The sequence below is a fragment of the Polypterus senegalus genome, chromosome 12 (genome assembly GCF_016835505.1).
Source record: "Polypterus senegalus isolate Bchr_013 chromosome 12, ASM1683550v1, whole genome shotgun sequence".
In the NCBI taxonomy this organism is placed as follows: domain Eukaryota; kingdom Metazoa; phylum Chordata; class Cladistia; order Polypteriformes; family Polypteridae; genus Polypterus; species Polypterus senegalus.
The window spans coordinates 9481859-9495629 of record NC_053165.1 but is presented as its reverse complement, the minus strand read 5'-3'; the positions used below and the strand labels follow the sequence as shown (position 1 = coordinate 9495629).

Here is a 13771-nt window from a genome sequence, read left to right as displayed (position 1 = left end):
GTTTTATGAAAACACTGTAAAAAAAAAAAAAGTTTATACAAATAAGTTCTTCTATAGAGAAGAATTAAATATGGCAGAAAATACATTTTAACAGAAAGAAAACAAAATATTTTCTTTTACCTTTGCGAGTGTTTTCCGTGACATCCACCCCAAACTGGATAATGTCGCCAGAAAGAACCTCGCATGGTGGACTTTCTTCAGATCCTCTACTTAAGCGCTGGCTATTAATGAAAGTTCCATTACTGCTCTTTGTATCCTGTAAATAGAACTGCAACAACAAGGAAAGAAAAAAAAAAAGAAGTCTTAGCCCTTTGGTATTTTAAAGAAAAATACACAATTGAAGACTAAAATTTACATACATTTCTTTACTAAAGCATTGTCTTCTTCGGAACACCCAAACAGCTTTAGATATAAAGAATATTGTTACTAATTAAAACATATATAACCAAAAATGACTGAAACAGATAAACAATCTTAAGGCATATCAAAGTAAGCATGTTTAACCAAGGTCATGTGGTGTGGACTCTAAAGAGATTTGCTATTGTAAGACTAGAAGAAAAGAAATTATTACTCAATGTTTAAAAAGACAAAACATCTATATATTCACACTATGTAATTCCTCCCGACTATGAATCTTCCTTGTCAAGTACCTTTTGCTAATGGTTGAATGAACAGTGCAAAGTTGTCTACGGAGATGAGACAGACATAAAGCAATCCATCAATGGGCTTACACGATTGTTCACAAGGAAAAATAAATTAACCTCATCAAAAGCAGAGATATTTCTCTCCTCTATATACTGGCACAAGGCTAGTGACAGGGTAACCCAAATAACCAAGGTGGGTTCAGCCCACAAAACACAAAATGAGAAATGTGAGTGCACCACAAGCAAAACATATCGTGAACTAGCAACTAGACCAGAGTAATAAAAAAAAATGTAAAGCATATATTGGAGCTTCCTTGTATTTGGCAAAATTTATATCTTTATAAGCAAGGGTAGGAATAGACAACCTAGTTGTCTTGCATTGATGCTCTCTAAATGATGCCCAACAGCATTCCTAGACCAGTTCTACACAGTAAACCAGGGTTTAGAATGACAACATTAAACAGGACATGTCTTTAAGGAGAAATTATATCTAATGTCCTGTTAAGCAAGTTATTCCAATGTGAAAGCAATTCTTGTATAGATAATGTGGTATGTTTAAGTATAGATTGATTATTAATCCTTTACAGGAAGTAAGCTGATAACATTTATGCGTCCATGTGAAATTATGTGAGAACAGCAGGGAGGAGATACAGAAATACGTACAGTAAATACCACATCCTTATGATTGGAAATAGTAAGAACAATTCCAAATAAATGTGAAAGAGAAAAAAAACTTGAAAAAGACAACATCTGTATACATTCATGTAAAGCATTTTTTTCTTATGTAGGATCTTCCTAGAGGCCGAACCTATACTGTAAGAAAGCACCATGCCATGAAAAAGATGGCAGTCCTTTTCAAGACATATGCTCTGCCAAAACAGAATCATCACTCAACCAGCTGGCATTTATTATAATCATCACATGGATTAGATCTGAGCTGTTAGATGTAAACAGAAAATTTGAGTTCACTTAATGACATCTTGACACATGTAAGGAGAGGTGGATGGAGCTCCTGGATGGTTTGCTCAAATTTGCCATCTGTTAACACTAAAGAATTGCAATTATTGACTTATGAAATATAGACGAATATCAGAAAAACTGCACTAATAATATAAATATGTCGAACTGATGCTAAATTGGATTAAGCAGTTTAGAAAATAAATGTATGGATGGTATGCAACTTTTCTGCTTTAAGTTCTTCCATATGTTCATTTTGTAAACCTGCTTTTTTCATAAGGGGATCACAAGGGAGTCGGAGCCTACAATACAACCATGATCCAAAACAGGAACAGTCCCAGGACTGAACACAACTAATCAGATTTAACTAGATTTTTGTCACTAAGGTAAAAATAAAGAAAAAGATACAAGTTAAATAAAGACATGCATATACATAAACAAATGAAGTTCTCACCTGCTCTCAAGTCTACAGTAAAGAGAACCCACACAGTGATGCAATAAATAAGCCACAAGTGAGAAACGGTTGTGAAATGGCATGACTGTTAATCATTGCCAAAGACCCAACCTTAACTTTAAAAGAACTTAAAAAAAAAACGTATGTATACCAAACTATGAACTTTCTGCTGAAAGCTTGTCCCAACAAATCAAAATAACAACTTCAGGAGACCTTGCTTTAAGGTAATTGGCCATAGGGGATACCTCCCACAAGGAATTAAGCAAAGCAAGTTACTGCAGAAGACAAAAATGAATTACAAATGGATGCAGCTCTGTTATACAACCATTTAAAAATGAAAGACACGGAATGAACACTCCATTTTGTATAAAAGTTCCACATAAAATGTGCTGAAGCAAAAAAACAGTACTTTAAAATGGTAGTGCTGTAAATGCAACACAAAATATTGCTCTAAAACAATTTTAAAATTAAAAGAAACAAAATTAAGGATGAGTTTACTCAGTAATCACATTTATGACAACAAACTCAAAAAGCAAATACAGAAGGGTGACTCTCTAATTCTTTCCTGATTCTTTTGAGGTGCCTAGTAAAGAGTATACAAAGAACTCAAATAATACAATGCAAGCTGATACAATGAAAAGGCAGATCCCAAAAAGATATTTATTAACCTGTTATGATCATACTGAGATACCACGAGATGTTCATATACAAGCCAACATAGTCAATGAGTCAAAAGAAAAAATTTCTAAACAATAACCGAGAGTTTAATATTCAAAAATTAAGTTAACGCAAAAGGTGGAGGAGAGGGTCAAAAAAAAAAGTTAAATAATCAAGCAAATAAACAGAAAACAAATATCTTTCCAGGCCTTATTAACAAACATGTCTATTTGCCCACACCAAAACTCTACTCTAGAAGCTAACAGCTGGCCTTTTACCTCCTTGCTCATGTTCTCTCTCATCAGCCCCACATTCAGACTTCACACTCCGCCTCCTGGATGGAGGCAGCTTTACACCCAACTCTGGGGTTACTTCTCAGGTCGTTTCTAGAACTATTTCAGGGGCCAGTAATGTCCCCATGTCGTTTTGAAGTAGTTAACTGAGGCCACCAGGCGCCTCATAGTAGACAATCAGCAAAATCATACAAAAAACTTCAAAATTTAAAGCATTTAAGACAAAAATGACAGTTAAGAAGTGATTAATACATAATGTTATGGCACTTAAACAATATATATTCGTTCAGAGTATGAATGAAAGAAATGTTAACCCCTTAAATTGGATTAGGCAGGCTGAGAAGGTGAACAGAAAGCTAAATACTTGATTAAATGAGTATTTTTAATAGATTTTCCCACTCACTGCCACCTTCTTCCAATGATCTGTCTCCCCACACCATCCCTACTAAATCAACAACCTTTACCATGTAAATTAGAAAGGCCAGTGACAAGTCAACCTCTGAACATCAGCATGAGCTGTTTATAACTGAAGACCAAGTAAGGATACCACTGAGGGAGCTACACACAATAAAAGCCATGGAACCAGATGGAGTCAGTCCTCAAATTCTTAAGGCCTGTGCTGCCCAACTTTGTCGGATCTTTTGTCACCTGCTCGACTGTCCCTAAGGCTCCAAGTAGTGCATCTGATTACCTAATGACTACAGACCAGTGGCACATCTCACATCATGAAGACATACTACAGCCTGGTCTCAGACTATATGAGTCCTCTTGTGGTAGACAACCACCCATCAGACAATGATTAGAGTAGAGGATGCAATTATCTATCTGCTCCATAAGGTTCATTCTCACCTGGACAAATTCACATTCTGTTTTTTTCATTTCTCCAGTGCCTTCAATATCATCCAGCCATCTCTGTTAAAGTGTAAACTCAGAAACATGTATGCAGCCACATTAATATGGTGTTTGTGTGTGAGGGGGTTGGGTGGTTTGATGGAGAGCATGTACGGCCTACTGCATTAACCCAGGTTAAAATTAATCTTAATTTTTTCACATTGCCCTAAAACTAAAATTCTAATTATTTGATAAAACTGATTCATTGCCAGTGCTACTTAGTTAAAAGTATGAGTTGCATTATCAATTGTAATAAGAGTACTTTATCAAGTTACCAGTCTTTACATGGTATACATATTACAAATCAATACAGCACATAATTAGTGTATAAAATGGTTATCTTCAGATAGTTCAACCCTTTATGCAGGAAAATAGAGAACAACAACAACAACATTTATTTATATAGCACATTTTCATACAAATTATGCAGCTCAAAGAGAATAAATGGAGCACAGTTAATATGAGCTAATTGCTCATTAATACTGACATAACCACAAGATTAGCAACAGTTCTAAATATTCAGTAAGATTAGTACAGGTTGACATTCAAAAATCCGGCAACCTCCGTAGATTTTCGAAAATGCCAGATTTTGAATGTTTATATTTGCTATATATATTTAACATAAAATGACTACCTGTACAGTTATTTAAAGAAAGAAAATGAAACACTAAATTAAAAGCAAATGGTTCATACAGACACGCTGCTATCAAGTTTTTTTTAGCACTTCCACTTTCTCTGCGAACAACAATGCACGATGTTTACATTTTACGCCACCTCTTTTCTTTGCTGAATCCATAATGGGGCTATACAGCACCAAATAAATGATAAAATGATAAGGAGTGTGAAGGAATGCCTGTTAGCAGGTGCAAACAAGACCCAACAACTGATTATCGATTACAGCGCCATCAAAACATAAATGGTGCCTCCAGAAAACAGTGGCGCGCCAACGCAGTAAATTTGAAAATGCACTCTGAAATCCGTGCCAGAAATCTGAAGGAATCGGATTATCGATGGCTGGATTTTTGAATGTCAACCTGTATATCATTATAGGAGGTTTGCCATATTTCAAAATAACTGAGTAGACTGCCTTCCACATGATGCATATTGGTAAACACAGTAGTAGAAGTATCAGCAGCGGTACACAAAGTAGACTACTTCTTATTTATTACAAATACTGTATATGATTGAATATTAATATGATGCTGTATGGTACTTTGTTCCTTTATCATCACAGTTTTAAAATGGAAACAAACTACAATATCCCAACCACATTCACAGTTTATTATTCACAAGTTGACCGTGAACAATTAAATGGGAATATTTTTGGAGGCTGCTGAAAGATTGCAGAAACTCACAGGTGACACTTAAGCCAAAAATATATAAACAATACTTAAAGTGATTTGTATCACATAAAATCCTATAACACATATTTGTGTTATTTTATATTTGTTAGTGTAAGTGTATATTATATTTTTTTAAATTTGGATTATACTTATACTTTGCCTGCTCAGTTTTACCACGAGCCCTGCCTCATAAGGCACAAATGCCCAATACACCTGTTATTGGGTTTCACGGCACTCAGTGCTTTGCTAAGTTGGATGGTAGGTTTTCTTTTAATCCAACTCCTGACACCAATCTAGCACTAAGACAGAGTGCCAGAATAGATTTTCTAGCCTTTTATATGGCTCTTTTGGGTGGCTTGCTATCCTTACAAGGACAGCTCACTGTTGCAGACTTTCTTCTTTCATAGGTGCCCTTGCCACTAATGATGGAATACCTATCCTGGACTGATGCAGCTTTCCAGCACCTTTATTAACAACTGTGAATGTTATTTCCAGTGCAATAATTCAAAACAGTGTTAAAGCTCAACTTGTTTAAAACAAATCCATTTAACTAATCACACGATATGTTTGTCTGTGTGTTAGAGGGGTCAAAGTATTATTTGTGAATTTTGACATTCGCAGGGGTCTTCCACCCCTAACCTTTGAAAATGTGAAGGGGTTACTGCATGTTCAAATTAGCTTGTTTCTGAAAGAGACAAACAGTGAGCACTCTGGCACAAGTACCGAATACAGGGTAAGAAGACTGTCAACTCCATAAAACAAAGCTCTCTTACATTACAATTGACAATGAAAATAAACTGCAGGCAGACTATTTTCTTGACTACAGCCAAATTGCATCAGTCATTATTTGAAGCTGACAATAAATAATGTTTCAAAAAAGGAGAAAAACCAAACAGGGAAAATGACTGATGAATACATTTTGCAAGTTTGTCACAATGATACATGACATCCACAAATCCCAGGTAGACCTTGGTTTTCCAGAGCATTCATTGTACTAAATCGCATATTTTTAAACTGTGTAAAAATATTCAGGATAATTTCATTGATTTTAAATTAAGGCTGAATGTTGCAGAAAGTTCATAAATTCAACATTTTTATTACTACAACTGATGTGGAAATAAAATCATTTAGCATTCAATGATGTCAGCCTATGGGAAAAAAATTCTTCTCTATGTTTAACAAGGTAAAGTTTCACTTCCTTGTGAATGGAGCTTCTAAAGCTCACCATTTCCCACAACTGATTTTTAGCACTAAAATGGAAACCAAACATTTATCCATTTTACTCTGTAGTACTAGGATGCTGTACCATGTTAGCCATTATGAATGTAAAAAAGGGCCAGAGTTGCCTCGAAAGCTTGCATATTGTAATCTTTTTAGTTAGCCAATAAAAGGTGTCATTTTGTTTGGCTCTCCATTTTACTCAAAAGAAAGTCCAACATTTCACCTCATTATCACAGACTTGTGTGTACAAGACAAAAAGAAACCTGCCTCTTCACATGTAGAGGTAGCACACACTAGAAGCAGCACAGATAATCTCAAAAGATTATAAAATCCCAACCATTATGTTACATGGGAGAATCGCCCACTCTACCAAAAATTCAATTAAAGCCCTGTGATGTGCCAGTTTTTCTCCAGTATAACAGTTTATTGTATGTTAGGATAAATGATTTCAAATCAAACTTGCTTACAACACTAAATATAACTGTTTAAAATGGGATGGGCTTTAGTGCCTCTGAAAAAGGACAACATTTATCAATTCTTTTTATTTTCTGAAACACTTTGTTCAAATTTGGTGTCACTCAAGTCAGAAAATGTATCACGTTGTAAGAAGAGAGCACCCAGAAACCACATATAAAACCAGCCCTTTGTTTCAGGCAGCTAATTTAAGGATTGAAATGGTGAGAAAGCACAGTAATATTAGTCTGTTTACCAGTCAGCCTGCAATATCTAACAAATGCTGATACAGTGCAGAGTCACTTCAGGAGATATACAACTTGGAAATAAAAATGTACACTGATGCAGCAAATAACTCTTTAACTGATACAGCTTGAAAAAATGAACTAAATATTCAGCAGCCTGTTGATCACATGGCTTAAAATTTTTTAAAATGTTCCTGTTACAAACTCCTTGGGAAACTGAGATTCACTTTTTAAAATCAGAGAGCTATATGCCATTTCAAAGACATCTTGCCTTATGCAGTCACATAGTGGAATTTTTTAAAAAATAAAGATGCTTAAGGTTGTGAAAATGCTCCTTACTATTAGCTCAAAAACTGCACTTAGAAAAACTTAACAAGAACACCATGCTAATGGTCCAGGTGGGACACATTTTAATGCAGCTGTATACAGAGACCATTTGCTGTGGTTAGCTAGAGGTGCAGGACATTGTATAGGACATGTGGCATCTCATAACCTAAACAGTCAAGCTGCTGATGTTTTTGATAGAGAAACTATTTGGTGGAGCCTAAATTAGGTCTGAAAAGAAACTTTGAATATACAGTATAAATGCTCCATTTCAGTTCATTTTTGATAAAATATTTTTGTGCACAGTAAAATGACACAATCCTTTAAAAGTTGTCTATTTACTAAAAATTCTCTTCCAAGATGCTGATTGTGTTTATATTGTTTAAGAAGATTTCTATGCACTCATGTACAGTAAGCCCTCCTCGATCGCGGGGGTTGCGCTCCAGAACCCCCCGCGATAGATTAAAATCTGCGAAGTAGAAACCATATGTTTGTATGGTTATTTTTATATACTTTAAGCCCTTATAAACTCTCCCACACTGTTAACATTATTAGAGCCCTCTAGACATGAAATAACACCCTTTAGTCAAAAGTTTAAACTGTGCTCCATGACAAGACAGAGATGACAGTTCTTTCTCACAAGTAAAAGAATGCAAACATATCTTCCTCTTCAAAGGAGTGCGCGTCAGGAGCAGAGAATGTCAGAGAGAGAGAAAGGGAGAAAAGCAAACAGTCAAACAATCAATATGTGCTTTTGGGCTTTTAAGTATGCCAAAGCGCCGCAATAAAGCGGCATTTTTTAGAGAAGCGTCCATATCCTCTAGGCAAACAGCCCCTCTGCTCACACCACCTCCGTCAGGCAGAGAGAGTGAGAGAGACAGAGAAAAGCACCGCGCGGGAAGCATATCGTATATCATTGAGGAGTTTTAGTTAATATGTAATACATGCTCCGATTGGGTAGCTTCTAAGCCATCCGCTAATAGCGTCACTTGTATGAAATCAACTGGGCAAACAAACTGAGGAAGCATGCACCATAAATTAAAAGACCCATTGTCCGCAGAAATCCGCGAACCAGCGAAAAACCCGTGATATATATTTAGATATGCTTACATTTAAAATCCGCGATGGAGTGAAGCCACGAAAGTCGAAGCGCGATACAACGAGGGATTACTGTATAACAAAACATTACAAATAAATAATGTAAAACATTGCAGGTAACACTTCACTCCATATTTAAGGCTGTGCTACCAGAAAGCATACCTGGACTACTAGGTCTGCAAAACTGGTAGCCGAGCAGACTACCATATTCATATACAATTTGTTCAACAATACAAATACAGAACTCTTTATAAACTAGATGAAAAAGACATATGGTAACTATAAAAGCACACACCCCAAAACATAGAGAAAATAATCCTCTAGTGACAATAGCACTTACTATGAATTCAAGCCATAAGTGACAGTGTAACAAGCACAGAGAAATAGAAAAGAAAAAAAAAAAAAAGACGATTTTAACGAACATAGTTGTAATATAGGTTTTTGTGCAAGTCATGTATGTATGCCTTTCCCACTGAACAATAAAATAGAAAAAGTTATATAAAATATCCTTACCAAATATCTATACTTACTCATTCTACAAAAGGTAAAGTTTTCAGCAGGTGCTCTAAGTGCAGCAAAAATTTTAAGTACTTAACTTTAAGGAAGTAAAATTTTTACATCCTCTACTCTCATAGATTAACTGTGAAAAGGAAGTAAGTGAAATCTATCAAATGGTGAAACACACAAGCATTAAGGAAGTTATTCTATCCACTCTTTCATTATTACCAAAAAAAAGCACTCATAATTCAGTTTTTTAGTAATGCTTGTTGGTTTAATATACATACCAGCTTTGATATAAAAAAAAATGTTCAGAACACTATATATAAAAATGCACTTTACTTATTATATTTTAAATACACAGACAGACAATCCTGGATGAAATTTCAGGGATACAGTGGCAGACTAGGATTGTCAAAGGTATTGAAATAAATTGAAATTTTAACATTTAAAAGTTACTTCAATACTCATTTGTCATGGTATCAGTTCAAAACCTGATGATAGCACTTCCATGGTGTGAGCTGCAGCCCTGTGTCCATCCACTCACAAGCGTATATATAAGATGGCAAGTTCAGTAGTGTCTGAACCTTCCCCAGCACACTTAACTGACAAAGAAGGCACTCGGAGTGGCGCCTTGAAATACTTTAGCTTTGTGAAAAATAGGGCCAGAAAACCACAAGGTACACGTAACATCGAAGTCTGTATGTAAGACTGCCAGGGGAGTCAACACCAAAATTTTTGTGAGGTAGGTTATTTCCTAAACTACAGCAACATTAATAAATATAATCATGTTAAGAGTTGCATCCGAAGAAGGAATGTGAACTTGATCTTTTTAACAGGTAAAAATGTTTTTTTTTTTCCTAGACAGTTTAAAATTTAAAGCATCAAGACTAGGGTCTTCAGTTTTTTTAAGCTATTGGTCACTTTTATTCTGTGCTGTTCATTCACAGGCAACATACTCTTTAGCACTACAGGGCTTGGATGCTCCCTTGATTTCTAAACCCTAGCAGTGAAGTCTGCTGCCATAGCACCTTCCTTTTATTTTATCTTGTGCAATTTACGTTACATTTACATTTCATCACATTTACTACATAATATAAGGTGCTGTAACTTTTCAATACTCAACTACACAAACAGTGAGACTGCTCCTTCATGTGGTGATTTACTTCCAGCTGTACTTCAGTGGGTATATTTAGTACGTCAGAACTCCTTTACATCACAACAAAAGCATGCAGTGGCCTCATGGAAGAGCACGTTGACATGTTAGTCTTTCTTGCAAAAAAAATCTTTTAAGTTAGAAAGTCAACGCAGTTTATTTACACAAAAATAATAAAAATATGCATAGTACACTGTTTGCATTTATGCAAAGCCTTTCAGTGGATTAGTGGCCCATTTGTATGTTGCTCTTCCAACCAAACATTTACAAAAATCACTGTAAATTCCTTTCTGAATTCAATGTTTGTTTAATATTTGTTTTGATATTTTTACGTACATAATTTAAAAAAAGACTGCAATACTTAGTCAATTGACATTACATTACTACTCTAACATTTTGTTGCACTACCTCAGTAACAGTACTAGTTTTCACCAATGTAAAAAAAACTGTTCACCAGATTGAAACTACTTTACTTTTTGCAGTTTACAGAACTTTACTTTAACAAAAGATTGCACTGCTTGAAATATTTGTACGTAATGACAAAAATTTCAATTTGTTTTCATCAGTGTTAAGATTTTAATGCATACAGAATTGCAATTTATTTAACGAAGTTTTTAATTCAGTTGCATTATGTATTGTGTACCGGGTATCGAAAATGGTACTGAATTTCAATATTTTCTTAGTATCATAATGAAGTTTGAAATGTTGGTATTGTGACAACCCTACAACAGACCAAAAGAAAAAGCACAAATATACATATAACAATAATTATAATAATCCTAAGAAAGTACAAATACACATATAATAAGAATTGTCTATAAGTAAATTAAATTTTAGGTATTTACTCTGTGGTGGGCTGGCGCCCTGCCCGGGGTTTGTTTCCTGCCTTGCACCCTGTGTTGGCTGGGACTGGCTCCAGCAGATCCCTGTAACTCTGTAGTTAGGTCATAGCGAGTTGGATAATGGATGGATGGATAGGTAATTACTAAGAGTATAGTGATTAGAATTATACAAATTAAGAGTATATGATGTCAGCCATTGGCACAGTGTATACCGTATATAGTGTCAATGTCTGTTAAACCATCTACTAGGGCAGCTCTGTACTATTCAGCAAATGGGGCCATACCTTCTCAGCTGATGGGTGACTCATTAGCCGAGAGTAGTAAACGACCTTATATAGCACTCCTTCATGGGACAGGTCAGACTAGTTCAAAAATGCAGTCTGCATACATTTCAGTGAAGAAATAAAATAAATAAGGACTTCATCTACATCATGTGGGTGGTAACAAATGAGCAAACCTATGCTAAATGTTTATCATCTACTTGAAGAATCATAGTGCATCCATCCATTATCCAAACTACAAGGTCACGGGGGTCTGCTGGAGCCAATCCCAGCTAACACAGGGCGCAAGGAAGGAAACAAACCCCTGGCAGGGTGCCAGTCCACCGCAAAAGAATCATAGTAAATTAAAGTCCAAAACTTAAGCATCAAGAGACTCACATATTTTTTACAGTACAATATAACATTTTGAAAACCAGTCGAATAGCATTAAGTGGGAAGATAAAGATTATGTGAATGGACAAAGTTACAATCATTTTGTCAAATGTCTGAGTCTCAGGTTTTATTTGGGGTTGCAAATTGCTCCCTTAGTCATGCAAGTTTATTCCTATACTCCAAAGGCATGATGTGCAATTGCTCAGTAACAATATTTAACCACTGCGCCCCTATGTCTGTATAGTGGAAAGGTTTATTACTATCCTAATGACCTATACTTCATTCAACAGACCTAAAGTATCTCTTTGTACAATATTAAACACACTATAAAAACTGTTAACACATTAAATATATTCTGAACAGCTTAAATGTAATTGTTTAGCTTCAGGCTGCAAGACAGTCGTACAAGTCTGGCTCTATTAAGTGAGCTACAATGGGGGCCCAAGTCATCTTCAAGATAAAGAAATTCAACAGTATTGAGTCTAGAGACCTTTTAACTTACAGAAGCAGCAAGAACCACAACTATTGCTAATAGATTAACACAGGGAAGAACTAAATATTTACACTTAAAATGAAAATAAATGATATCTGTTATATTATGTCTGCTTGGAGGACTTGTTTTCATTTTAGCTTTCTTATCATCTATATCTGGTGCAAATGGATGCATCTGTTAAAGCATAGTCACAAAAATAAAGAGTGCTAACAGGTGTTAGGAAACGACAAAAAATATGTTTGGATTGCAAAGGGCAAAGGAACTACTAATGACAATTTCTAAATTTGACAGTGACTTTTCCATGGCTGCATCATTTTACAAGCAATTGCCATTTTACAATCAATGTTTGACTTGCTTGGTTAGCGGTACCACTTTTTAATGTTTACAATTTTATTTTTAACTAAAGCCTTATTAATATATTGGGTAAAACATATTGAACCATTTTCTTAAGTAATTAGTTACAACTGCTTTGGAGTTCAAGCTTGCAACTTAACAGTCAGCATTTCCTGGTAATTGTGCAGTTGATATTTCTGCCAAGGTCAGTTATGGCACCATAAGGAATGTCTGTTATTCTTATCAAACTGCTATCAAGGACTACGGGGTATACAGCCGAGAAAAATGCTTGCTGAAAGAATACAAATCAGTGAGGCAAATAAAATCTTTCATTTGTGGTTAGTCTCAACATGCTTTTGTTTTGTATTCTGCTTGCTCTATGTAATTGTAAATTGTTCAATAAATTCCTACTTAAAATGCATATTAATATTATTTTCACTTTTGAAAATGTCACAAGAACAACACTCAGTCAACACAAAAAAAGATAAATAATTGTTTTACACAAAGATCTTACATGAAATGTGCATACCTGTTTCTTGTAACAGTAAAAATACTATAAATTCAACCTGAACACAGAGAATCAAAGACATATTTTAGAGAACTTCAAAACTCAACCTATTGCTATTTTGCAGAAGTTAAATGGATAGGAATGGTGAGCTTTGTTGGGCTGAATGTGTTGCCAAACTTTTCTGAATGTCCTAATTAAGTTCATTTTGTTGTGGTTGTTAAAAACATCCCTACATTTATAAAAATTACAAACTGACTTCATCCAATTTTAACATAAAAGCTTAATCTGGCAGCATTAGTCCAAGGCAGGAGCCAACCATGGACAGGACACCAGTGTGCTTGCTGTAGAACATAACAAAAGGCACAAATCCACACTCAATCACAACTGGCCAGTTTAGAGTCATATGTACATGTTTGGGGTGAGGGAGAAAAATAAAATGGGAGTATCCTGAAGAAAACCCAAATAACTAACCAGAGTAGGGGGTTCAAACCAAGTCTTCTAAAGTTTTCTACTACAATGCCTAAATTATCTGTGCCTGACAGAATTCAGTATCACTTACATACCTGTGTTTGTATAAATTCAAACAACACTCTTTGAAATTAAAAAAAAAAAGGATAATAGTCTAGGAACAAGTTTTAACATTCACACAATAAATTATCATGGTATGCAGTACACGTGCAAATAATTTACTAGAAGTACAGTGTCTTA

The 13771-nt window shown here is 35.1% G+C and overlaps 1 protein-coding gene across 8 annotated transcripts in view; it reads right to left on the bottom strand.

Moving 5' to 3' along the window:
* Positions 1–13771, bottom strand: part of slmapa (sarcolemma associated protein a) — a 132971-nt gene that overhangs the window by 86316 nt on the left and 32884 nt on the right. For all 8 annotated transcript variants that reach the window (XM_039770804.1, XM_039770805.1, XM_039770803.1 and 5 more), the window contains exon 2: positions 121–268. In XM_039770804.1, coding sequence (XP_039626738.1) covers positions 121–268 — 148 coding nt within the window. The remainder of the gene's footprint in view (positions 1–120; positions 269–13771) is intronic.